Source organism: Glarea lozoyensis (assembly GCF_000409485.1).
Source record: "Glarea lozoyensis ATCC 20868 chromosome Unknown GLAREA15, whole genome shotgun sequence".
Lineage (NCBI taxonomy): Eukaryota > Fungi > Ascomycota > Leotiomycetes > Helotiales > Helotiaceae > Glarea > Glarea lozoyensis.
This window is the reverse complement of record NW_007360989.1, coordinates 238,816-263,417: the sequence shown is the minus strand read 5'-3', so window position 1 is coordinate 263,417 and position 24,602 is coordinate 238,816. Positions and strand designations below refer to the sequence as shown.

At 45.7% G+C, this 24,602-nt stretch overlaps 12 protein-coding genes across 12 annotated transcripts; 6 read left to right on the top strand and 6 right to left on the bottom strand.

Moving 5' to 3' along the window:
* Positions 1–448: 448 nt before the first annotated feature.
* On the top strand, positions 449–1,533 carry GLAREA_05905 (uncharacterized protein; the record flags this gene model as incomplete). Its single annotated transcript, XM_008081319.1, has 7 exons — positions 449–496; positions 550–654; positions 834–935; positions 990–1,074; positions 1,124–1,209; positions 1,264–1,404; positions 1,477–1,533. The coding sequence occupies 7 exons, from the start codon at positions 449–451 to the stop codon at positions 1,531–1,533; spliced, it is 624 nt and encodes a 207-aa protein (XP_008079510.1).
* A 525-nt stretch (positions 1,534–2,058) lies between these two features.
* Positions 2,059–2,859, top strand: GLAREA_05904 (P-loop containing nucleoside triphosphate hydrolase; the record flags this gene model as incomplete). The annotated part of the gene is made up of 1 exon (XM_008081318.1): positions 2,059–2,859. One exon carries the CDS (start codon positions 2,059–2,061, stop codon positions 2,857–2,859), a length of 801 nt encoding a protein of 266 aa, XP_008079509.1.
* A 41-nt stretch (positions 2,860–2,900) lies between these two features.
* On the top strand, positions 2,901–5,097 carry GLAREA_05903 (dynamin GTPase, putative; the record flags this gene model as incomplete). Its single annotated transcript, XM_008081317.1, has 3 exons — positions 2,901–4,130; positions 4,182–4,422; positions 4,556–5,097. The coding sequence occupies 3 exons, from the start codon at positions 2,901–2,903 to the stop codon at positions 5,095–5,097; spliced, it is 2,013 nt and encodes a 670-aa protein (XP_008079508.1).
* Positions 5,098–5,975: 878 nt separating this feature from the next.
* On the bottom strand, positions 5,976–7,678 carry GLAREA_05902 (uncharacterized protein; the record flags this gene model as incomplete). Its single annotated transcript, XM_008081316.1, has 5 exons — positions 5,976–6,500; positions 6,627–7,103; positions 7,170–7,224; positions 7,272–7,332; positions 7,489–7,678. 5 exons carry the CDS (start codon positions 7,676–7,678, stop codon positions 5,976–5,978), a joined length of 1,308 nt encoding a protein of 435 aa, XP_008079507.1.
* Positions 7,679–8,967: 1,289 nt separating this feature from the next.
* On the bottom strand, positions 8,968–10,143 carry GLAREA_05901 (uncharacterized protein; the record flags this gene model as incomplete). Its single annotated transcript, XM_008081315.1, has 1 exon — positions 8,968–10,143. One exon carries the CDS (start codon positions 10,141–10,143, stop codon positions 8,968–8,970), a length of 1,176 nt encoding a protein of 391 aa, XP_008079506.1.
* Positions 10,144–10,940: 797 nt separating this feature from the next.
* GLAREA_05900 (PIN) lies at positions 10,941–11,703 on the top strand (the record flags this gene model as incomplete). The annotated part of the gene is made up of 3 exons (XM_008081314.1): positions 10,941–10,976; positions 11,053–11,162; positions 11,259–11,703. The coding sequence occupies 3 exons, from the start codon at positions 10,941–10,943 to the stop codon at positions 11,701–11,703; spliced, it is 591 nt and encodes a 196-aa protein (XP_008079505.1).
* A 588-nt stretch (positions 11,704–12,291) lies between these two features.
* On the bottom strand, positions 12,292–13,333 carry GLAREA_05899 (uncharacterized protein; the record flags this gene model as incomplete). The annotated part of the gene is made up of 4 exons (XM_008081313.1): positions 12,292–12,431; positions 12,487–12,717; positions 12,783–13,195; positions 13,242–13,333. 4 exons carry the CDS (start codon positions 13,331–13,333, stop codon positions 12,292–12,294), a joined length of 876 nt encoding a protein of 291 aa, XP_008079504.1.
* A 256-nt stretch (positions 13,334–13,589) lies between these two features.
* Positions 13,590–14,364, top strand: GLAREA_05898 (uncharacterized protein; the record flags this gene model as incomplete). Its single annotated transcript, XM_008081312.1, has 2 exons — positions 13,590–13,835; positions 13,924–14,364. The coding sequence occupies 2 exons, from the start codon at positions 13,590–13,592 to the stop codon at positions 14,362–14,364; spliced, it is 687 nt and encodes a 228-aa protein (XP_008079503.1).
* A 253-nt stretch (positions 14,365–14,617) lies between these two features.
* On the bottom strand, positions 14,618–15,165 carry GLAREA_05897 (uncharacterized protein; the record flags this gene model as incomplete). The annotated part of the gene is made up of 2 exons (XM_008081311.1): positions 14,618–14,780; positions 14,864–15,165. The coding sequence occupies 2 exons, from the start codon at positions 15,163–15,165 to the stop codon at positions 14,618–14,620; spliced, it is 465 nt and encodes a 154-aa protein (XP_008079502.1).
* A 495-nt stretch (positions 15,166–15,660) lies between these two features.
* Positions 15,661–17,051, top strand: GLAREA_05896 (uncharacterized protein; the record flags this gene model as incomplete). The annotated part of the gene is made up of 2 exons (XM_008081310.1): positions 15,661–15,901; positions 15,958–17,051. 2 exons carry the CDS (start codon positions 15,661–15,663, stop codon positions 17,049–17,051), a joined length of 1,335 nt encoding a protein of 444 aa, XP_008079501.1.
* A 565-nt stretch (positions 17,052–17,616) lies between these two features.
* GLAREA_05895 (uncharacterized protein) lies at positions 17,617–20,031 on the bottom strand (the record flags this gene model as incomplete). Its single annotated transcript, XM_008081309.1, has 1 exon — positions 17,617–20,031. The coding sequence occupies one exon, from the start codon at positions 20,029–20,031 to the stop codon at positions 17,617–17,619; it is 2,415 nt and encodes an 804-aa protein (XP_008079500.1).
* Positions 20,032–21,419: 1,388 nt separating this feature from the next.
* GLAREA_05894 (heterokaryon incompatibility protein) lies at positions 21,420–23,432 on the bottom strand (the record flags this gene model as incomplete). The annotated part of the gene is made up of 1 exon (XM_008081308.1): positions 21,420–23,432. One exon carries the CDS (start codon positions 23,430–23,432, stop codon positions 21,420–21,422), a length of 2,013 nt encoding a protein of 670 aa, XP_008079499.1.
* Between the last annotated feature and the right edge of the window lie 1,170 nt (positions 23,433–24,602).

Here is a 24,602-nt window from a genome sequence, read left to right as displayed (position 1 = left end):
GTAGATTTACTACAAGATAAAACCATCCGACCGATATCTATTTTCACCTCCCAAATCTATCTTGACAGATATACCATGTTTATCTTCGATTCACCTTTGGAAAAAAGCAGACCTGTTGACAGCTGTCCTTTCGAGGTTTATTTCGATCTTTCACCAAGAGTGTTATTCAGAGACTACATTGTGGGGCGACGAGACATTATTCCCATCTCACGCTCCACTTCCAACGCTTCAACTTCAATATAGGTGCCTTTTCATGTGGTTTTGGTGAACCCATAATCTCCTCGCTTCCAGAATCTGAAACCGAACTATTCCGGATATAAAAGCTTCTCTTCCACCCCCTCTCTTCTTTCTTTCAAACCACAGCACTTGCAATCCATCACCCACCCACATTGCTCTTATTCCCTACAATTTCAACTCTGGCTACATTTATAATCCTAATAAAGACATAATGGCTGTTCTAGCCTTTCTCGTCTGCCTTGTTGGCATTTTCCAACTAGTATGTTTCCCTTTCGTCAAGATACTTCGAGAGCTAATCACTATCACCACTAGGCAACTTGCGCGCCCAAAGACGCTCCACTCCCATATCCTGTTTCCGATCTAGTGTTCTCGGGTGAGCTAGGTGGCCACCAAGTCGCTTTCAATGGCACTATCCAAGTGAGTCTTCACTTTCACAAGATCGAATCGATAGTTTTCATTTTCTGTTTTTTCGACATCCCATTACATCAGATGTTTTCTTGTCATCCATGTTCTAGAAAGAAGCATCGAACATTGTTACACTTGGCCCTGTCTTTAGAGATCTGGATCCCACAATCTATTCACTAACATTCCGCCAGCAAGTCTACGCCAAAACCCTCGCCGCTCACCCCGATTTCAACGTCCACGCTCAAATCACCGCAAACATCGCTTCTGCTGCCAAAGTAACCAAGAGAAACAAGGTCAGTTTATCCCAAAGCTTCCGTGAAGTACATCACACTAACTTCCCAATTCAGAGCAACCATTTCTGCAGCCAAGACATCGGAAACCCATGGCGTCCTGCCAAAGTTGACAAAATTGTTGACGGAATCCATTACTTGCGTAGGGTCCCTCCTAAACAACGGCTTCCACTTCTAACACGCACACACAGAAAACAAAGCTCGCTGTGGAGTAAACCCTCGATCGTGCGCCAGAATTTCCTGCTCCTGGGACTCCGCCATTTTCCTCTGTAACGATGTAAGTCCTCTGAATTACTAACCTCAAAAGCTTCTACTGACTAACATCGTATAGCGTAACGATTTCATACAGCCTTCATGTGCTTACTTGGCGTCGTACGCGTCTGATATCATCAACTTCTGTCACCAGGATGTTAACGGCATTGGAATTGCGGTTGCGGGACAGGAGTTTGACACGGAAAATTATAATGTTCTTGTGAGATATAGTAACTGCTAGAGAGCAGTGACCAAGATTGAGTTCCTTTGTGGGCCTCTGATTCTCTGGTAGTACACTTCTGGAAAGCTGAGCGGTGGGCTGGGGTCGGTGGAAGGTGACTTGGTTTAGATTTAATCTGATTTAGACAAGGCATCAAAAATGGTAATCAAATCAAACATTCAATAGAGAACTAATTGATGATTGATTTCAAGACGTACAACGAAGACTGATGCCGAATATCCAACAATCCAACAACATTTGTCATTCTCCAAACCACATACAATGGACAGCGAACGAAAAGAATGCCTTAAGACTCAGACTGCCAGAATATGGCTTGCTTTCAATAATACAACTCCTGTAATTTGACAGGAGTGATAGAGATGTACGGCCGACTTCTCCTGTTGCCCTCAAGAACCAATCGGTAAAGGCTCTAAGGCCTCGCGTTGACAGTTGGTGGAACGTACTTATCGGGAAACTGAGTGACGTTCTGAAACGCGACTGCGGAAGTGATCCGATGTAACTGTAACTCACAGGCTTAATTCTAGATGTTGGTGGCTTTCTTGACTAGCGAATAAGAACACTGTTGTAGACGCTTAGATTGGTAGGAGCCTCCCCTTGTATTGTTAAGGATTATTGACGGGAAGAGGACCGATAATGGCTACTCATCTCAGACAAACCTCCCCTATCTTTTGTATCTTTCCCCAAAAGAAGGTTTTCAATCGAAAATTCCTGAAGCATAGTGGGAAGATGTCATCAACCACAACACAAACCGATCATGAAATTGGGAAACAGCTCCAATACCAAGATCAGTCAGAGCTCCTTGACGCAATCGACGAGTTGAGTCGAAGAGGTCTTCGAAACTATGTGTCCCTGCCACAAATCATCGTTTGCGGTGATCAGTCGTCGGGCAAAAGCTCAGTCCTCGAAGCCATTTCTCATGCTCGATTCCCCACCAACGGTACCTTATGCACAACATTTGCTACAGAGTTAGTAGTACGCAGATCTCCAAGCAATGGAGCTTTAGTTTGTATCATCCCAGGGGCGTCGCGTATCAACAACCAAGAAGCCATAACCAAACTCCAGAACTTTTCTGGCAGCAGTGTCAAGAACGAGCCCGGGGATTTAACTTTCTTAATAGAGGAAGCAACGCAAGCCATGAAAGATGCTTCCAAGGCGACGGGAAACCCTTTTTTCGATGATACCTTGCGCATACAGCTTTGCAAACCTGACTGGCCGCCAATTACAATTGTCGATCTGCCAGGGTTAATTCACGCCGAGAACCAAGACCAGACTCAGGACGACGTGAAACTCGTGCGAGACCTTGTTAATCGGTATATGGAAAATCCACGAAGCATCATCCTCGCCATTGTGTCTGCTGAGAATGACGCTGCACTTCAAATCGTTCTCCGCTTGCGAAAGTCGCCGATCCTGATAGAAAAAGAACCATGGGTATAATTACGAAGCCAGATACGTTGGAACACAAGGGACCCGAGAGCATGAATAGTTTCTTGAAACTAGCACGTAACGAGTCGGAAAGTCACCAGTTCAAGCTCGGATGGCATGTGCTCAAAAATAGAGATCCTCGCAGTCTCGCTCTCTCGACCGTGGAAAGGGACGCAGCTGAGATGTCTTTCTTTTCCAAGCCTCCATGGAGCAGCTTCGACGATCAAAGCTGTCTGGGAATTGATAAATTACGTTTACGCCTTAGTCGGGTACTTCACGAACGTATTGCTTCAAGTTTACCAGACATTATTGAAGAAATCCGTACTGAGACCGCTAAGTCGGAGGCAGAGCTACAAAAATTAGGAACAGACAGGTCTTCTAGAAAATCGAAAGAGACGTACCTTGTTGGAGTTGCACAGCATTTTCAGATGCTTGCCCAATCGGCGGTCGACGGTACATGGAGTGATCATTTTGATCCATTCTTTCAGAATCCTTACGGGGAAGACGGATATCGTAAGCGATTGAGGGCGGTGGTTCAAAACCTCAACGATCAATTCAGTGACCTTATGTATTCGCGGGGACGTCGATGGATTTTGGCTGCGGAAGGTGAAGTTACAGGAAGACCATTTGCTATGAACTCTTCTGTCAACACTTCCCCTAACAAGACCAACCAAACGCCGTTTAATGTTTATCCCGGCATTGATCAATTTGCGGCTAGTGAGAAAATCACGAGAGAAGAGTTCATGCTCAAAATCGAGCACCTGTCAAGTGCCACAAGAGGTCGTGAACTCAGTGGCGCTTTCAACCATAACACGATTGGCGAGCTCTTTCGAGAGCAGTCGCAAAGATGGACAAAACTTGCAGAACATCATGTCGAGACCGTGTGGAATGCTGTCAAATTCTTTCTTGAGGCAGCTTTTGAAGCTTTGGCTGATCCCAGAACTCTCAACGCGATAATGATTGACATTGTCGACCCGATGATGGCCGATAAAAGGATCCAGGCCAGGAAAAAGCTAGAGGAGATACTGGTGCCCCACACCAAACTTCATCCTATTTCATACAACAGCAAGTTACTCAAAAGTGTGCATGACGCAAAGTTTAAACGGGAGCTCGAAAGAATCCAACAGGAAGCCTCTTTGCTCATCCAAGCTTCGAAAAGTAGAAATCTTTCCGAAGAAGACTTAGAGAGTATAGTCCAAGACTCCGCGAATTATACGCAAGATGATTTGGGCGATAAGTTTGGCTCTTCTGATATTTTGGATTACACGAATGCGTATTACGAGGTACGTATATTTCACTCTTCTTCTACTCATTTTCCCGACTGAAAAACGCAGATAAGCCTAAACACATTTGTCGATAACGTGGCAACTCTAGTTATTGAGAGCTGTTTGATAAGTAACCTCAGTGACGTGTTTCCCGCTGCCAAAATACCATTGATGGATGACGAATTATTGGATCGTCTAGCATCTGACTCGGATGAAATCATTACCCAGCGTAGAAAGCTGGAGGCGAAGCTTACCTGTTTTCGAGATTCTCTGAAGATATGTCAGAAGAATTTGATACATATACCTCGCGGTAAGTGACACACACTTGTAGATCCTTTTGCCGATTTTTGTTGAATGCGACCCTTCTCTACATTGACTAGAACTTCCAAATATTTGTTGCTTTATATCGATTTCATTGCCGCTAATGATAATTTACAACACAGACCTAAGGCGCTCAGGAGGAACACAAAACAAACCTAAAACGCCCAACCCAGCAAGTGAAAGCAAACCGACCTCAAACAGCGTCCCGGTAATCAATTCTCCAAACACAACATTGGGATCAACCGGAGCGAAAAAAAGAACTCATCCTCCAAAGTCCGTCCCAGATAAGTTCCCCGGCTTCAACACCGTAACACCACCACCTCCTTTCTCCTTTGCGTCGCCCAACAAAGAATCCGATCATCCCAAAAATGATACCTGGGCAGGTAGTGGCCTATTTTCCAACCTACCGCAAACTTCGAAATCGCCGGGAGGAAAAGAAAATGGTCAAAATCCAACCCCCGGTACTCTCTTTCGCGGTATAAATTTAGCCAGCAGCCCCTCACCTCAAAAACCAGCCGGATTCGGCGGTTTTGGGGCCTTTGCGTCATCTGGTAGTGATGCAAATGGGACGTCAAAGAGCTCTGTAGATTGGTCGAAAGTGGGATCAGCGAAGGTTGGAAAGCCGTTTAGTTTTAACGACTTGCCTAAGACGACAGATAGCTAGGCTCCCACCCTAAGCCAGCTGGAATTCCAGTTCGTACGTAGGGGACTGCATTTTTACACCTATGTGTGGGCTTGACATTGAGCAATTTTTATAACTAACGAACAGCTTGGATTTCTGTGACGGAGGATGAAGAAATCTGCATATTTGCTAGAGATTTGCAGATTGCTTGACTTGTGGCGGTTCTGGCTGATTTTCTCATTAAGACCAGGCTGGCTGATTACGGTGCTAGTCGTAGGCGTGGCTGGAAACTCAAAAAAGCCTTTACTATGGGAGAGATCAAAGCTCTTTCGGTACTTGAAATTTATCTGTTAACGTTATATCGTGAGCACAGAGAACGAAACTGGAAGTGTTCATGGAAACTAGAGTCCAGATCTTCCACAGTGCCCGGTCACTTATACCTATCTCCTCGTTCCGTTATCTTCTGGTGATGATATGTTGTCAAGAGGGTTTCGATCCTTCATCACCCCTTTCTCGCTTATATGTAGGTCGCCTTTGTTACATTTAAGTTCCATGCGCGTGTCGTTAACAGGTGGTTTTAGTATAATTGGTTTCCTTTAATACACTGTTATAGGACAGAGACGAATTGTGATTTATATGATGATACGCCAATTGAATTAAAGCGCAATGGTCTTTTCGTTATTATACAATATTATTTTCTCATTCTGCCATTTGTTCGGCTCATTAAAATGAGAGGGGATTTTTCTTTTTGTTCTGGTGCTTTGTGAGATTACATCGATGCAAGCAGTCCAATCTACATTTTTGTATATCAGGCTCGGTAATTCGAAGGCATATTTCTCAAAACACCGCGACCAGTCAGATTTATGAAATCCATCGATCATCGATCCAACCACTACATTTGTATAAATTTCCACCTAACTTTACTTAAAACCAAAAGGTACACCCTCTGCAGCGCCCGCCCCACCCGTAGAAGCATTTTGCGTATTGCCCTGGACATTCATTGAAGAAGTAGCATCCATCTCCAACGGTCCCTGCGGCGGCATAGGAGAAGGAGGATGATAAGCTTGATACGACTGGCGATCTGGATTTGGCGCAACCCAACTATTCGGATTTGGTGGTACAGCTTGATTCATTCCGGTTTGATTTGGCGAGACCCATCCGTTTTGATTCGGCGACATAGGTGGTCCAACCCATGAGTTATGGTTTGATGTCGGCGACATCGGTTGGCCCCAGGAGATGTTAGTTGGTGTCGGTGAGTTAGCAGGTGGTACTGATGAGTAGGACACGGTTGAGACTGTGGCGGGCGATTTTACTCGTTGCGGGAGGTTGCTGGGATCGTTGGAGAAAGATTGGGAGGGAGGAATGTAGGGCAGTTGGGGTTCGGAGTGGTGAGGAGGTCGGTATTGGGGTGGGACTTCGGAATGGTGGGAAGCTGGGTTTTGAAACTGGGAGGAGTTAGTAGATGTTCTATAGTTTATTTTGAAGGCTGAAAGTCATTTTTCAATGACAAGAACTGTTGCTACTTTTTAAGTAAAGACTGATAAGAGAGACCAAATAAAAACGGTACATACCAAACTCATTGGTTCTTGAGACAATCGATGTTTTTGAGGTGTTGCCTCGAAACTATTTTTCTTCTTTCTTCGAATCAATAACCAGGCCACAGCCGCAGCGAGAATAAGACCAAATGCTACACTGCCAACTGATGCTCCGATGATGGTTTTCTTGCTTGTCCCGGACCTTGCAGGTGTGGCTTCGGTGGTGTTTGAGGCGGATGAAGATGTTGAACTTGATGCACTGCTAGTTGATGTTGTCGCAGCAGCTGACGACGACGAGCTCGAGGTACCAGACGAAGTTGAGTATGTTTCGGTCACGGAAGCGCTGATTTCTGTGACACTTGCAGTTGATGTCCGTGTTCGAGTAGACGTTTTCTTATCGTTCTTCATTTCTGCCGTTCCAATGAAGTTCTGCTGAACTGTGGGCGCGTCATCCTTTTGTCCGCTATAGGTTAAAGAAACCAGCGCTCCAGTGAATCCATAATCAGCACAGCCCTGAAAATTGTCAGCTCAGGTATTTCCTTCTTCTACGAAGATCAGATAGGTCGTGAGGAGGTTTACTATTTGTGAATAGAAATCAGGATAAAAGAAACCAACGCAAGTCGAAGTGCCAGGACTACTCTGATTAGTCTAATTGATCTCCAAATTGGAAACTTGACTCACCATGTATACAATAACTCGTCACTACTTTTTCGCGTATTCGTGTGCACAGCATCCACACATCCTGTAACGAAAAAGCAATCTCCAATGTCAGAAGTATGGCAACACCCAACGACGTTCCAATCCGTATGCCACGCGCAACTCGAAGATGGTGGGCACGTCATCGGTATATCTTCATTTTATTAATACACACTCCTCAAGACGTCAGGAATCTACTTACTAGACTCGCCATCTTGATACCCGCAAATATAGTTCCCCGGCAGTTCTCGCTCCTGCATAAAAGGCGCCATAGTAGGAACAGGACTGACACCCGTCGCCACCAGCGTGTAAGCAGTCGTCGAGGCAGCGCCATTCCATTGCCAGGCTCTACATAACGAGATCGAAGCCAAGAGCGCGATTACGATCCGCATATTGACGTTGAGGCGCAGACAAAATAAAGAAAGTAAATGTGAAAGTCTGCAAAGATAATGAGAGGAAGAAACGCAGAAATTGGAAGCCTCTACAAAGACGGATGTGCAGTGGCACCGGCGCCCGCGATCTATGGCAGACTTTGCCGCCTGCGAACTGTGGTGTAAACAACCGTGAAGCAAAGGTCTGCGAAGTAAAAGCAGGAAATGGATGTCGAGCAGTGACACCGACCCCCCCGATCAATGACAACCTGAAGCTTGCCGCCTGCGAAAGTGATGAAAGACGGACACTTGGTTGAGGATGGCGAAATTTTCTTTTGACGGGACGTTGCATGGACCCACGATAGTCAAGAAAACTGGTCGCACAGCAACGGTCAAGGTTGGTGAATTTGTGAATTAGAGATTGTGGATATGGGGTGTGGGCGGTGGAAGTGATTTTGAGCAGGGTATCAAATATTTTGTCTGTTTGTTTCCGTAAGTGAGGGTAGAGTAGACTTTATTTCGAGAGATGATTAGATGAGAGGACGCTATATTTTGAGAAGTTCCAGATTCTGAGATGTTTAAAATACTGACACCTACATTGTCCATCACAAAGAAGTGTGTTAGGGCGTATAGTCTTCAGAATTTGGAATCCAGATCGTACCTGAATCCTGTTTTACATGTTGGATGCACATGTAGTTACTCGATGGAAGCAAACAAAAGGAGTTTCCAGCAGTCCTAGGCAGAAAATTGCGTCTACCAAATATTAGCTTATGCTGTGACCAAGAAAGTAATGAAATGTGATACCAAGAATGACCTAAGACTCAATTAAAGCTGTTTACTGTGCAGCTTTGACGGCCAAATCCAAAAACGAGTTAATTTTATATTCAAGATAAAAGTTGAACGACCTTGGATGCAGATGGATAGGAATTTCAATTGATATACAAACCATGTTTCAGGAGGCCAGAAGAAAACATTGATGAACCATGCTATCCTCCCACTTGCTCTAAACATTACTCTAATGCGACTGCTGATACCACCGCCTCAAACAACCACAAATAGACCAACCACCACCACCACCACCATCTCCCAGCAATATCAAATCCAAACTTCTCTATGCAGAATGTGTAATGAATAAGTGAACGCCGACCGTACGCCCCAAAAGAAGAAGTCCTCGCATCCAGATTTGGAGAATCTCCATTATACAGCAAAAATTAATTTGAACCAACACCAAGCAATGGGCATAAATGCATTTGTTTTTCCAGCTTTCTTTCCGGCCACCATATACAGCTCGGTCCTCGCTCTTCATCACACTAAAGTCGACCACCGCTGCCCGTTCTGTTGTGTTGATGTCCCGGCACTGGTGGTCCATTTTCGCCGTCGAAGAGATCCTCCAGATACGCACTAGGCGCACGCTGGTCACCATTGTAGGCCGAATTCAGGTTCAAAGTACTGCTACTCGCCATGTGGCCACGGCTAGATGTCAAATGAGGACTATCTGGTGGTGTTTGTCCAACACTTCTTGGTCTTGCGAGTCCTGCAGCTGACCCAGGTCCCAAATTTGACATGGAAATGTTGTTTCCATGACCTAGTGATATGTGGGATTGACCGTTCGCTGGCGAAGAAGCTCCAGCAGCATAATATCCAGCAGGAAGATAACTTGAAGCACGGTTCCCTGCAGTGTTGAGACCACCAGTACCAGAAGCGGCAGCGCCTGCAGTTGGAGACCAAAACAGAGAGCTTGTACTTGCTAGCCCGTTAGCTGTTGATGGTCGAGGAAGTCCACCCTTTTCTCCCTTATTCTTCTTTCCACTTTTACCAAGTCCACCTAGTGAAATAGTTGAGTCCCGATCATGGTAGTCTTTATAGAATGGAGCAACGGGGGTTCTGAACAAGGCTTTGCTGTCGGTCATGTTTTGGTGCATAGCTGCACGCTTGACCGATCGATGAAGAGACCATGCGACAAGGGCACGCCACAACAGAACTCCCAATGCCATAAACCCCAGGATGGATCCTACAGCAATAAACACAGTGCCTTCAGGCAGTGTTGACTTCTGCATGTACGGTGCATTCTGGGTTGGTGGAACTGACGCTGGATAGATCTTGTAAACGCCTGATAATGTTGGCAGACCGGTAAGAGCACCACCATCGGTGGCCGTAGCATCTCCAGTTATGCTAACCGTTATACTTGGGGCAGTTATAGACGCTGCAGAGGAACCCGAGCCGGTGATACGACCTGTGGTAATAGCGCTTCTCGATGAAGATGTCGCATCGTTGTCGTCCGCAGCTTCTGTTGTTCCCGACGATGCAGCAGATCTCGTCGCAGAATTCGTGTTCGATGCTGTGTTCGAGGCTGTAGCCGTTGGTGTAGACTTTTCCTCTGTCGCAGTCGAAAGGTCTGGTAATGCTGTGGTTTGTGCCGAAGTGCTCATCGCAAACAGAGCGACCGTCGCGGCCAAGTAGAGCGGCTTTCCCTGTAATAGCCTCATCGTGATGATATTTGTATGTATCAAATTTGTTTTGATCTCTTCTCGAAGAAGGTTTGTAATCAGGAGGATAGCGCTGGAGGTCCAGTCGCACAGCTCAGACGAAGAGAGACCGGTATCGTAGGACAAGCTGTTTATTGTCCTACGTCGATTGGAATAACAAATGGGAATGTAGAACGAGCGATGCGAATGCTGTGATTGCGTATACCGGAGATTAATCGATGGCAAACGCAAGGAAAGCGTTTCCCAGGTATCGAGATTGATGCGTTTCGAAGATCAATTATGCAGGAGAAGTCGTGGTGTTTCCGTTGTTCGTCCAACGATCTCGTCAATTCTTGTTTCCGCGTTGCTGCGACCAAGGGGGCAACCCTGACCAGGATGATCTGACTTTCCCCGTGTTCAAGGAGCAAGGAGGAGGCAACGCCAAAGTACGAGAACTCGAAAATGAAGCAGCGAGAATAAAAGCAAAAGGGAGGAATAAATCAGAAACGAATGTTTACGAGAAAGATATGATATGCGCCGCTCTTGAAGTCGAGAGTGAAGTTGCAAATCTCGTAAAAGGGTCGATCCGTTCCTGCGGTCAGGCCCAATATGGTTAGTTCAAGACCGGACTTCGTATGTATTTTTAGCCCCGAGTTAGTCCTGGCCACAATACGGTGACAGAGCGGTGTACGGAGTACAGGCAGAACTTTGCGCCAGGAAATTTCTTAGAGTATGACCTCCATCACAAGTAAAGCCGTGACTGCCAGCTTTCGCAATTCTCGAACTCTCAAGCTGCGGACAGTCCAGTTACCGCCATCATGGGTACTGCCAAGAGGACACGCAAGTTTGGTGCTGTAAGTAAATCCAAAATTGATTGTTCTGTGGTTCAGACCTCGTTTTTTGAACCTATCTGACCCCTCCTCTTGCTAGGTCAAACGTATAATCGGCCAGAATGACGCCCGTTTAAAGAAGAACCAGCAAAAGGCGGAGGAGGAGAGCAAAAAGAAAGAGGCGAAAGATAACGAGGTGATCCGAGAAGTGTAAGTTTCAATCATACAGTTGCCCTTCAGCTGGAATTGCACTCTCATATCTAGACCTCTTACAATTCTCGACCTGCTAACACGATAATTTTCCAGACCACAAGTTTCCTCCGCCCTCTTTTTCCAATACAACACCGCCCTCGTCCCACCCTACAACGTCCTCGTCGACACGAATTTCCTCTCCCACACCATCCAACGCAAACTCCCCTTACTAGAGACCCTCATGGACACATTCTACGCGAAATGCAATCCCATAATCACATCCTGCGTGATGGGCGAGTTAGAAAAGCTAGGCCCGAAATACCGAATCGCATTACGGATCGCTAGAGACGAGCGCTGGGAACGACAACAATGCGATCATAAAGGCGTGTATGCGGATGACTGCATCGTGGATAGATGTGTGAAGAGCAGGATCTATGTAGTGGCTACCAATGATCGCGATTTGAAGAGGAGGATACGGAAGATTCCTGGTGTGCCGATTGTCAGTGTTGCAAGAGGTAAATATGTGGTTGAGAGGTTGCCAGATGCGCCTGAGAAATAGACTCTTGCAAGTCTGGCGGTGATTATACCAGATGGATGAATGGAACTTAGAACGTGCATTATTCGGCGCTTCGGTCGGTTTTGGGACTTGGGCGTTGGCAGGAAAATGTTCTGAACAAATGGTTGGTGTTAAGTGGCGTCAATTAGTATATCTGCCAGTTGTAGTTTCACCAATCACATAGAATATGTATCAGGAGATCTTGAATTGAAGATTGTCTGTCAGTTTGACATAATCAATTTCTTTGTGGCCTGCGTAATTCCTCTATTGCTGCTTGGACTACGAAACGTGAGCTTGTAAGGTTAGACTTCGTGGGGTAAATGGCGTTCGGGATCAGTTGCGGCAATAGTACTAGATGTAAGTACGGAAAGGTTATTGAACATCTTGCATTATGACCCTCGAAAATAAACCCTCCTATTCGATACAGACTGCTACTTCCACCAGGTATTGAAATTCCCATAGTTGCATTCCTAAAGTAACATTGTAGTCTACACGCTCACCGCGCCCGATGAAGAAACCTGTGGCTGATGATATCATACATTCCCAACTCCAAAAGGCACAATCTTATCTCTCTGGAAACTCAGATTAAATTTACTGGGCTTTCTTCTGTGCCGCAGGTCCCATTTCCTTCTCAAAAGCACCGTATGACACCTCTAGACTTGAAATCGCACTGATACCGACACTAAGGATTGAGAGTAGCAGGAGAGACACGAGAATTCCCATGAAGAGTCCTGATATCTGATTAGCATGTGATGGAGTCAACATGTGTGATCAAAGGTGACAAACCAGGTGTGAAGTATTGATATTTCTCAAACAGAGGTCTGGTATCGTTGCTTGCAGTTGGAGCAGGTGCTCTTGTCAACAGAGCCCTCTTGAGGTCCATATGTACGCCAACATCGAATGTAGGTTCGTATGTGATTTCATCGGCGGCTAGAGTGTCTGAGGGGGTAGTGGAGAAGACTACAGTGTATTTAAGCCCTTCCAGGTCCCTCATGAAGTTGTTGTAAAAGTGCGCATCTAATGAGTAACAGACATTAGCATCTACAATCATACCAATGGAAATTGGAGACCCGATGACATACCCGTATTCGCAACCATTGCATCTCTACTTTCTCCAGCAGCAGTCGAGCTTTCGTAATTCCATGAGACTATGATGGGTTTCCCACCTTGCGTTTGTGTCAAGGCCTGCGCCATAGTAGACGACTCATCCGCAGTCGAAGCACGACATTCCTTTCTCACCACCTCCGCCAGATTATCTGCGGTGGATGCAGTCAATCCCAGAGCCTCAGTAACAATGTACCTCCCATAAAGCTTCCTATCGCTGGCAGCTCTCCGAAGATGTGGCGCGTGTGAAGATAGATCAGAAGATGTAATACCGGGCGCATTCACGAAGAGATATACTTCGGTATTACATAGCGATAGCGCCGTGGACGCGGCCGTAATAACTTCATCATTCGTCCGTAATGGTGCTGACTTTTCCAATCCCGTATGAAATCTGCAATCATTAGACAGTGTGATAGCTCATGGATTCTTGTACGTACGGCGAGGTAGAAAAGAGAACGAATGGAGAAGTGTCTTTGAAAGCACTAACACCGGCTGCAAGTGCAGCTAAAGTAATGATCGAGGGACGCATGATTCTGGAGGAACGTTGTGGATGTGCTATGGTTGTCTCTAATCGAAGTATAGCCTTGAGGCGGTCGTTGAAGTTGTGATGCTGCCAAGAGCGGCATTCCGCCCCGCCTCAACCCTTGAACCTCTCAAAGAAAAAAGTTGGAAGAACTTGAAGACGCTCAGAAAACGGATTCGATCACGACAAGAGCAAATTAATATAATGCGGTGACAAGCTACTGGCCGATTCTTCCCTCCCGAATAGCAGAATTTATTGCAACATGGACCCCGCAATTCAAGCAGGCATTTTCCGACACCCGCGCCCAAAAGTTTCCGTCCTCGCAAGCGCAAACCGTGTATCGAAAAGACGGAAAACCGACCACAAGATTGAGGAAATCTCGTTTGACAACGATTCGCGAGCCGACTATCTGACAGGGTTTCACAAGCGGAAGGTTGCCAGGGCGAAACAAGCTAAAGTTGAAGCGGAGAAGAAAGAGAAGGAGGAGCGGATTCAGATTCGGAAACAGGTGAGTTAGATACAGAAGTTTTGCTAGTTTGCTCTACTTCAGGAAGATTGGATTAGAAGATTGGCTGATCCGCATGGAATTTTGTTAGCTACGCGAAGAGAGGAAACAGGAATTGGAGGAACATGTCGAGGCTGTCAATCGATTGTTGCAAGATATGGATGAACCAACGAAGTTAGGATTTGATGATGAGGGAGACTGGGAAGGAATTAAGGACGACGATTTAAGCATTGGAGCCGTTGAACCTATCGATCGCGAACAAGAATATGTGGACGAAGATCGATATACAATTGTGACAATTGAGGCAGTGGACATTACCAAAGATGGGTTATCAAAGGTCGAAGAAGCCGGAAGTGATACGGATGAAGCGCCAAAAGTAGTGCAAACCGAAGAGAGGGTGAAAAAGACATGGCCAAAAAAGCCACGCAAGAAGAAGTTCACTTATGAGACCAAGACAGAAAGGAAGCTCACACGGGGTAAGCAGAAGGCTGGTAACAAGGCAAAAGCAGATGCTCGTCGAGGGAATGGTTGACAAATCTATAATTATCCCCAGAACCAACAAGCATACTACTTCTGCCAATTCATCATGAAGTGACATGTATCAGTGTACATAAACAAAGACGAACTCCCAGGGCAACCATTCCTTGACGACAACTAACGAATATCGACGTCGCTCGGAAAGCCGAATACAGATCCTCCATGCATGCTTATCAAATATAACAAATGTAGCTCTTCCGCAATGCCAAATAATCGCTGAACAATAACAAGCCCGGCCGAAGAGCACCCTAGAGGTTGCTGATTTCGAGTTGAAACTCTTCGTATTCCTTCTGAACAGCTTTGTATTGCCCTTCGAGCGCCTCATATTTCTTCTCCCAGTCCTCGTTTGCCTGTTCCAGAGCTTGAACTTTGCGGGTTAGATGCTCGGCCTTAGCCTGTGAGGATTCAAGTCTGCAAGAAAACTTAGTTCAGTTCAAGTGCAAATCATCGTGGGTCAGGAAAAGTCCGGGTTGTTAGTGCCCAGCATGACTTACATTTCACCAGATACTTTGAGCTTAGAAATATATTCATCGATTTGCTGTTCAAGGACGACTTTGCCTTGCTCCGCAATGGTGTGCTTGGCATCTAGATTTCCGTTCTCTTTGGCATTTTCCTTCAACTTGTCAATGGTTGTGTCGGCTATTGCGATTTCTTCCTCAAGTTGGGCTATTTTTCTCTTTAGAGATTCAACTTCGTATTCTTGAGCCGTGTGTCTATCGTTGAATTCCTTAACCTGAGCTGCGTGGGCGTCTTGAATTGCCTCCCATTCTGCTTTTTGCCTCTTGATCTCCTCCATTTTCTGCAGTAAGATTGTTAGCCAGAATCAAAATGAGTGGTGCGTCCAAAACATCAAAGACCATACTGCTCTTCGGAGAGGGGGGCGGGGGGAGACCTGCCTCTTGCAAACTCTTTGGGGGCGCCATCCTGAAGATACCTCCGTTGAGGTTGGTAATAAGAGCGGTGAAATTTTAAGGATCTCCTTGGTAGTGATTCGTGTAAATCAACTGTTAATATCCGATGCAGAACTCTGAGGTGAGAGGTCAGATGGGGTAAATGGACAGGCGGTATGAGGTCGAGAGTAGGAACGTAAGTTCGACAGATCGCGGATAAGGCAGTCAGCGAGGGGCAGCTTTCGTTGTGCGCTAGCTCGTTGCTGGGTGAACGAATTATATATTTAAACAGGGGTCCACCCAATTCAAGCGTTGACAACTCGGCGATATCCCTTATCCATCACTGTAACCATCACCCATCGCATCAAGGCCGCTGTGTGGCTCATAAAGTCTTTTCAAAAATGCTGGCAGCTCGCGATCAAGAAAATCTGGTTCATGGCCACCACGCCGCCGCTGCGTCGAAGCCGCTCAACCATGGCATCAAAACGTTGCAACCCAAAACTCCAGGAAACAAGTACCCAAAAACGCCCATGAAGATTTCCCATGACGAAAATGCCGCAATTACCTTCGGAAAACAGCCTGCAAAAGGAGCTCAAAAATCTGCGGCCCTTGACAAGAATGCATTTGTAACACCAATACTTGGTACGCGGAGAAAAGCAGCGATCAATAGCAATACTGTATATCTGATGTCCTTACAGGTCCCCAAACACGCGCTCCTCTTGGAATGAAGACCACGAACGCAAAGACAAAGGTCTTCCAAACTCCTGGGGTTCCGGTCCTTAACAAGCAGGGCGAGAGAACGGTTCAGAAACAGACGAGCGCTCGTCGACCGAAAAAGGCGACACATGCTGAGGCAGTCAAGTTGAAGGTCCTGGGAGATGAGAGTCCTTTGAAGGAGAGGGACTGTGACGTGGAATACTGCCCGCCCCGCGTGAAGGAAATGCCCTACGAATCCGAGGATTTTCCCGATGGCTGTCTCGATTACACGTTGATTCGAGGCAAAAACCTTATGAGCGGTATTCCCAGCCATCACACCAAACTCGATACGCAAGGGAGAACTCGACTCGACAAAGTGTTGGAGGACAGCTTTGCAAAATCGGCCAAGAAGACAGATGAATGTGTTCTGAAGATGATGGAAGAACAGTGGACCGTGGGCGACGTTCCAGAAACATTCCACAACATCCAAAGGAAGGATGCTCGATTGCAAGCCGCTGTTTCACACACGAAGCCCGCCGCGAAATTTACGAGAGCACCATCAACAGTCTCCTCGAGACGTGCAGTTTCAGCTCTTTCGGATGTGCATGCGAATCCTGTGATGCAACCAAAGGCCCCCAAAAAGACACAAAAGCCCATGATACCATTTATGTCTCGTCCTAAGCCAGAACCTGCAATGGCACAATCAACACTACGTCAAAGCGCAGTAACGAACATATCAAGAAGCACACTTGGATACTCCAAAGGACGGTCGGCATCTGGGGCCCTCAGCAAACCGACTGTCTTGCGAGATACATTTGTCGACCCCGCGCCAATAAAGCGCGCTCGTGGTGGCATGCAACGAAGCGTGAGCACCATGAGTACAGCTTCTGATAGCACTATAACACCGGCAAAGTTTCAAAAGGAGGAGTCCGAAATTCAGGAATGGAAGAAAAAGTTGCCATTTCTTCAAGCCTTCGATCTTCTTGAAGACAATGATTTAGAACCTGGATTGAGAGGCGTTGTGCCAGAAAGCCTGAGGAGAATGGACGAGGATGACGAGGAAGAGTTTGTTCTGACACTAGGTGGGGATTCTTAGATTCTCTATTCCATAAGCATACCCTGGGTCAGAAGCGTCGGTAAACGGAGATGGTGTAAGGTGTTAGTCACCAGTATACTAATGACTGGAAAGGCCGGATTTGCCTCTTTGTTATGTGTATACTATTTTAGTAGTCTTGTGTTAAGCCTCTGACTCATTGCCAAAGCATTTCAACGTGCTCTAACCTCGTAATGGAAGTGTGCTTGTCTTTCATCAATGTGATTTTCGACTTGGTCGTTTATTAATTATTAGAAATTGTTGGCTATGAGGCGTTCAGGTGTATGTTTTTATCTTTGCATGATCCAAGTTCTAGGATTTGTTGTTATTAGAGTTACATGATGGGATACCCAATATTGATATGCAAGACAGCAACAGACATCGAGGAAAAGGTTATTTGAACGCTGTCTCGTTAAGGTAAATTTTTTACGGTTTCCTTGCTACAATAACATTCGTCAAGCACACTGTATGACCGGATAATACAATGGGCAATACGAGGAAAGAAGTGTTCGAGATATATTGTATCGACGTGACAGTAGGAAGCTTGACTACGTACTCTGCCACAAGATTAAGAGAGGCGAACCGTCTTCCTTACTAAGTCCTTAGAAAACAACTCTATGGACGGGTTGGGAGGTTCGACGTCTTTGTATGTCCAGAGACCCGAGCATATCATGACTCTCTGTGCCGTCTTGTCATCGGACGACCCTGATGATTCCCAATCAATAGTCATTGCCCATATCTCCACCTGCCATTCCTGAGCATTAGGTTTTTGAATTCTTTGTTCCCCAAGAAGCAGCCACTCCAGACTCCCGTTTCGAAACCGGCCATCGAGCTCCGTCAGAGGTTTGCCGAGCTTGGTCATGTATTGCTTTGTCCGAAAGTATAGAAAGCGTAATGGACGTTCAAGATATCTAGTAGGGTGGGACGTCTTTTTCCCGTCCCAGTCGGCAAATTCAATAAGATCATATAACACTACATAGCCGTGAATATTCAGGATTGTTGGGCAGGTTCGGTAATCCTGAAAAAATGCCGCCTTCTCTAATGACACCTTGTGGCCGCTAGAATCTTCGACATCGATTCTACTTATTAGGGAGATAAAACTGCGATACGGAAACATGGAACCCCAGAGGCTCCATTCCACTTTTCCTTTCCAGCCCGCCCATGCCCATGTTGGGAATGCGTCATTTCGGCTCATGACCATATCGTCCGCAGAAGTCCACAATAAAGCTGTGACAAAAGTTCTCAGATACTCCTCTGCTGACTTAGTATCGTCGAATGGAAGACAGATGATTCCTTGAATATTGTGTAGAGGGGGTTGCATGCGCTCAAACAACTGCAAAATGCCACGAAAAGCGTCAAGCGTGTCGTTATGATTTGTTAGATTCCTCTGTGAAAATTCTCCCACGAATATGTAAAAGCGTTCCAACTCACCCACTTGGTCATACTTCGACCTATCAGGATTTGAATACATGTCGATCGCTGTACTAAACCTGATGCCATCGTGGTGAAGTATCCCAGGTTGTATACGTCTATCATACAATCTTTTCTCCCTGAAATCGGTTGCATGCTCAACACCTCCTATCGAATCGCAACACTGCAGATTTTGGGGGCATTGGAAGATCATTTCATGCTCGGTGAAGTACAGTCTTCTACCAGAAAAATATTCCTCTTGAAAAGTCCATCCACGGCTAGACCATTGTGAGTTCCTGAGCTGTGATCGCACCCCAGGCGTCGTGGAAAAAACCATGGTATCACCACGAGTAAAGTTTGCTTGTGGCACGCGAGGTGTTTGACCAACACCTGGAAGCCCAATTCTATCAGCAGCCGCGACGATAGTTAGCGTTGCTTCCGTGTAGATCTCACACATTTGCGCAATCTGTAGTGATCTTGCAGCTGGATTATTCTGATCGATACAGTACTTGTCGACCCAAAGGTACTTATATCCCAGATCAAGCGTGACCGATATTGCATCTGCAATGGTATTGGGGATGAATTGAGGGACTTCGAGACCAGTCGAACCTTTCCTAGGAATTACCCTGGCAGGTAAGGTACCTTGCTCAGGAGTGGCCAGTGACCAGACATAACTTAGAGCAACCCACTGATGTCCGAGCTGTGCTTTTTCAATTGACAAATCTTCGCAATTAATAAGCATCATCGGTGCCAACGAAGGAAGCTTAGAAGGTTGATTACACGAGCGGTGTTCTTTACTACAAGCGTCCAGCCACTTCTGTGCTTTCATTGCATCAAACTTAGGAGGAACTATCTGGAGCCGCAGGAACTTGCCCCTGTTGCGTTTAAGAATTCCGACTAGCATTCCTTCTTCTAAGGCTGCCCTAAGTACACGGTCGACGTCTCGTAAATCGTCTGGCAACGTCCACGGTAAGAATGCAATATCGATTCCGGCGAAATGAGCATCAAGCACTTTGCTTGATCTTGTACTCAAAGATCCACCTCCATCTATAAAGTGACGAGACAGCCAAAAGTCAGAAAGCCGCCAGGCGTAAAGTCTAGAATCGTCCTCGCATGGCATGCTAAGATTAGAAAGTCTGAGTCGTCTTGAGACACGGCAAATAACACACTCCTCTTTCCCTTCATTCTCGTTGCGGTCGTCGGTAAGCCCTACAAATATAGCCCAATATTTGGCGGTCTCCCTTAGTTCGTCAAGTCCCATTTGCAATTTATCTTCAAGGATTTTGAATTCGAGCAATCTCTTTTCTAGAAACCGTTGATCGAGCTCCAGAAAGTACTTAGTCAACTCCTCTGAATATTCTTTATATGTCTTACTTGGTTTAGATACTAAGTCGTCTTTCGTTTCTTGTATGAAGCTTCTGTCAATTTCTTTAAAGCTGTAGTTTTTGCCATTATATTGCTGAAAATGCAACACAGCTGATTCAAAATCGATTTCCTTGCACACACTGCAAAGCAAACCAGACGCAGGGTTGTTTTGCGCCACTTCATCTTGTTCCTCGGATTCTGTAGACATCTTGCTGAATGACACTGAGCTATCAATGTATAGACAAAGAATTGTGTCGCTGGTAAAGTAATTCCAGAAGGAGGATAAGCTGTTTGAAGCCAATAATGTCTGATAGAAATAAAATGATCAAGAGAAAACATGGTACAAAAAGTTGGCAGAACCTCTTGAGCAGAGGTAACAGCCTGTTTGCGGAAGGATGCATTAGGCACGCTGTTCTATGCCTATTTTTATGGTTACCTCGGACCTCATTTTCGGCCAGCGGCTTGAAGATACGTTTTCTCTGCAATAGAAACGCGAAAGATCCAGATAATGTGGGCTCAGGCTCGTGCTGGTATCAAGTAAATACATGAAATCATGACGAATACAGCCCGCGATGTTGACTTTTAGCTTGCCGAAAGGATACGACCCCGAAGATTGAGACTGTAGATTTGTGCAAACTGTTGGGTTGTTGTTGGTTCCCCTAGAGCGGCGAGAAAGATAGGTTTCACCGCAGCCTGCGGTGCAGCACACAGTTCATCGTTTGTCACCAATCAGGCAGACTCGATATATAGAAGCGGCGTGGTGGGCTGATTGCCAACGAAATCGTGCTCTCACTCAAATGATTGTATGGCAGCCAAATTCTCTTGGCCCAAGCGATGTCTCATGGACTTTCTTTTGAGGCTCGTCACACAGCCAGTCCATTCGACTGCGAGCGATACAGAGCAGCTCAAATAGAAACTGCTGACTAAGGGGGAAATTGCTGGTAGGTGGAAAAGGCGACCATGATTCGAAATTAGTACGATCTTGTCCGTTCATCCGGATCGCTTGTAACGAGGTTTCACTGAATAAGACAAGCCTCATTACCACTTTGTAGGTAAACTATTCAAATTAGATCATGATTGAGCTATAGGCACACCTAACGTTGTTTGATTAGGAGTAAAACTTACAAACTTCTCTCGTGCTTAATCCAGGACGTGCAACATAAGATCTTGTGCCAGCTCGATTGCATAGACTTTGTTTTCGACTACTAAGTGTTGCATCCACTAGTAAGTTTTCGTCGGGAACATGGCTGTATTAAAGACTAAACTTTAGAGGACGCTGCTTTCGTAGTAACACATAGCGGCAAATTATGACCTTCAAGACAGTACGAGTAGTTTGGTTGGTGAAAACTGACATAAGCGAAGAACACATTGACATGTATGCTGACTGAGGAATATTCAGTATCCAGCTGTGAGAATAGACCACTCAGAATTGTTGGTCATAACCAGTAACTTAATGTTCCCCTCATGAGTCTTGACTCAACGCGGTGGAAGCAATTATTTTTCCTAGAATCCCGTGCCTGTTGAGAAAACGAAAGATTCCTGATAAGTTGTATAACCCACTGCGAAAGGCTACTAAACCCTCTGTTAAGAAACCAACTAGATTATCGTTATCTCCTGTTCATCCAGATGGGCCATGCTCAAGTCAGTCGTAGGACCATCATCATCATCAAAGCCACCAAAAATCGGATGAGTGTGATAAAGCTCCATGAACCCAACGCGCTCGAAACAATCTTGCCGTGAATTCGATTTAGACAGAACCAAAGCCCCGAGCGTCTGGCCATTGGAGTATAGAAGAAAGCACCATACATCCACTTTGCCAGTATTTGCTTCCGAAGATGAATTTCTTCTCTCAACTACTTTCAATCCGTTCTGTAGCCTGATGGCAAGAGGGCAATCAGGCCAGAAAATAGCGGTTTCGTTGACACAATTGCCGTCTGGTGTGGGGACCATTGGATCGCGCCCTTGAATGAAAATCGGGTAGTGAGGTATCGTGTGATCATCCGGAATCTCACGTATAACGACATAGTCCATCCAATGTGTTGCTTGTGCATTACGCCTTAGAATATAGCTGTCTTCAATGGTGATCTGCGCCTTAAATATTCTTCCTCTCATCGTCAACCCATTTTCTTCAGGCGATTTCCCCAACGCTTTCGGCATGTTTATGACATCTATAGCTCCAAAAGAGTTTCCTTTTGTCATGGCCAGCTTCTCAAAGTTGATAGGACCTTGAATTGAAGCCCAACTCCAAGTGGGCGCAAGATAGGGCTCGGTGACTATGCCAGTCTCTGCGATTCCTTTCCTTCCCCTTCCAGGTTTCCCAAGACACCTCCAAGCTAGACCTTGAAGTAAGTGACTCCTCCAAAAGCCAGCTAAGAAAACATCATCTTTACCAGCAACTTTCAGTCTCTCTTGAAACTGAAACGCCAGAGCAGAAACTGCAGCCAGCCGGTCAGATTCTCGTGTAAGGCTCAATTGGGTGTAGTCAACAAGGAGCTTTTGATGCCAATAATCGTACATCTTCTTTTTATCTAATGGCTCTTTCATCAAGGTCCGTTCGTATATGATGCGATCTGTTCCATAGTAAGACTCTGCACGCCCACACTCGCACCAGTGCGTTGTTCTGCATTCCCATGTCACTTCAGCAACTCGGTACGATAGCAGGCGTCGTGGGACAAGGCGCTCTTGATAACACCATGCTCGAGAGAGAATGGGCTCTTGACTTGGCCAATTCACATGATCAACCTCTGCACGGCATCTCAGCCCGCTACCCGTAAGTACTTTTGGGAGAATATTGCTCTTGCGATCGCGAAGAAACCCAGCCTGCGCATCCACAGCTATTGCAGCTGCGATCGCGATGTAGGAATTACTATAAATATCGCACATTTTGGGCGCCTCTTCCTCCCAATCGCTGGCCGAGTCTTGGATAATACACAGAGAGTCAACTGGAAGTGATGAGTCAGTTGAGCTCTTGAGGAAATTGATGCAATGAAGAAGATACCTACTCCAAAGATAGCGGATTCCAAGCTCTCGAGTTACAGTAATAGCATCTTGAAATGTTTTCGGCAAAATATCCCACCTGATTTCCTCTTTAAATGTGGATAAAGTATCCAAAGTTGTCGTCAATATCGGATCCTTCCCCCAACAATGGCTCAGTGCAATATATTCTGCGGTCTCGTTCTTGCTTCTCTCATATAACCGTACATCATTTCCGTCTTTGTTAGATGACCCGACATCAATTACCCTTTTCGGAAGCTCTGTTACGAAACCTGATTTACAATCCGAGTGTTTGTGCTCATTATCACACCTTTTCGCCCACTGCCGGATCAAATTGAAACAGTCCTTAGATCCAGAATTAGGATGGATGTCGCTGAGAAAGCCATACCCCCCTTGCTTGTTGGTTGTGTCCTGGGGATTTTCTTTCGCGGGTAAGTAGAACTCGCGACCATCGTACCTCACCGGAGCTCCTCCACCAGCTGAAATCCGCTTTTGCTCAACCGCCTCAAGCAGCACACCTGTTGGACAACCCTTTGTGTGTGATTTTGGAGGCTTTGCCGTTATCGGGTTGCCAATATATTGGCAGAGCTTACAGGAACCGTGAGAGTTAGCCATTGATTGGAAGGTAAGTGCGTGATTTCACAAAGCGTAGATAAATATTTTCGGAGACGGGAAGATCTGGGGCTGAGAAGGAGAAGCTGACGCTAGTAACCCGAGGGAAAATCTCACGTGTTGACAATATAACTTTTTGAAAATATCGATTTGCGAGCCGTTGTAGAGATTCCGTCCCTGAATAGCGTTGTTAATGATGAGGTTCAAGTTCGAAGTCTTCATCTTAGCGTCGATCGCTGTACTGATGACGATAGCTAAGCTAGCGCTGATTTAGATTTTTGCGTTACTGAGGAAGGTAAGAGACTAGGTGTTAGATCGTATTCATACAATGTATAAGATAGTAAAAGCTGAGGTCTGATGTGAGCCAGATATACAATTTCGAGGAGATCGGAGTGAATGATCTTATCACGTGCTTCTAGCTGAATACATGCAAGTGAGCAACCAGCGAAAGAAAGTATTAAGACTGATATCATGTGAACTTATAGCTAGGCTGCGATTCAATCGACATTGATACATTAAAGCTCATATCTTGGTCTACTAATACGATCAAACCCGTGACGGTATTCGTTGTCCTGAATATTTGTCACTCCGCTTAGTAAATGGAGGCGCGATAGGTTTAAAAGTTGTTGTTGAACGGCCATGTCGTCGGTTGGAGCTACTAAGCTTTCTTGACATTTCCTGAATGAAAGTCAGCCTGGTACTGGTATCGCAGAACTTGATACTTCCTTGATTAGACATAAGACAGACATTGAAAGTCGAGATCCAGCATGAGTGTAGCCGTATGTGAAAAATGACTTAATGATATTTCAGAGATGAGTAAAACCTTATGTCGCATTTGCTGTCGAAGTTGTTGAATGTTTGTACACAAGGCATATTACTTTGCTTTGAGACTGACTAGGGGAAAGAATTGCATATTCGCCAATTTGTAACTTTACAGACGTAACGAGAAACTAGAAGATGCTAAAATTGCTACATAAAAGTCACGCTACCTCTTTTAGGTGAGCTAGAGAACAAAAGGTGCGTACTAGAGGCTGTATGACTTACTATTTATCGGCACACGGGCTCATCAGAACGTGGCCACTAATCAAATCGTGGAATGTTGCGTTTCGTTAATGAATGAGTTTTTCACAGTAGGTTTTATGGGCGTTCTAGATGGAAGGGCGGAGGGCTTCA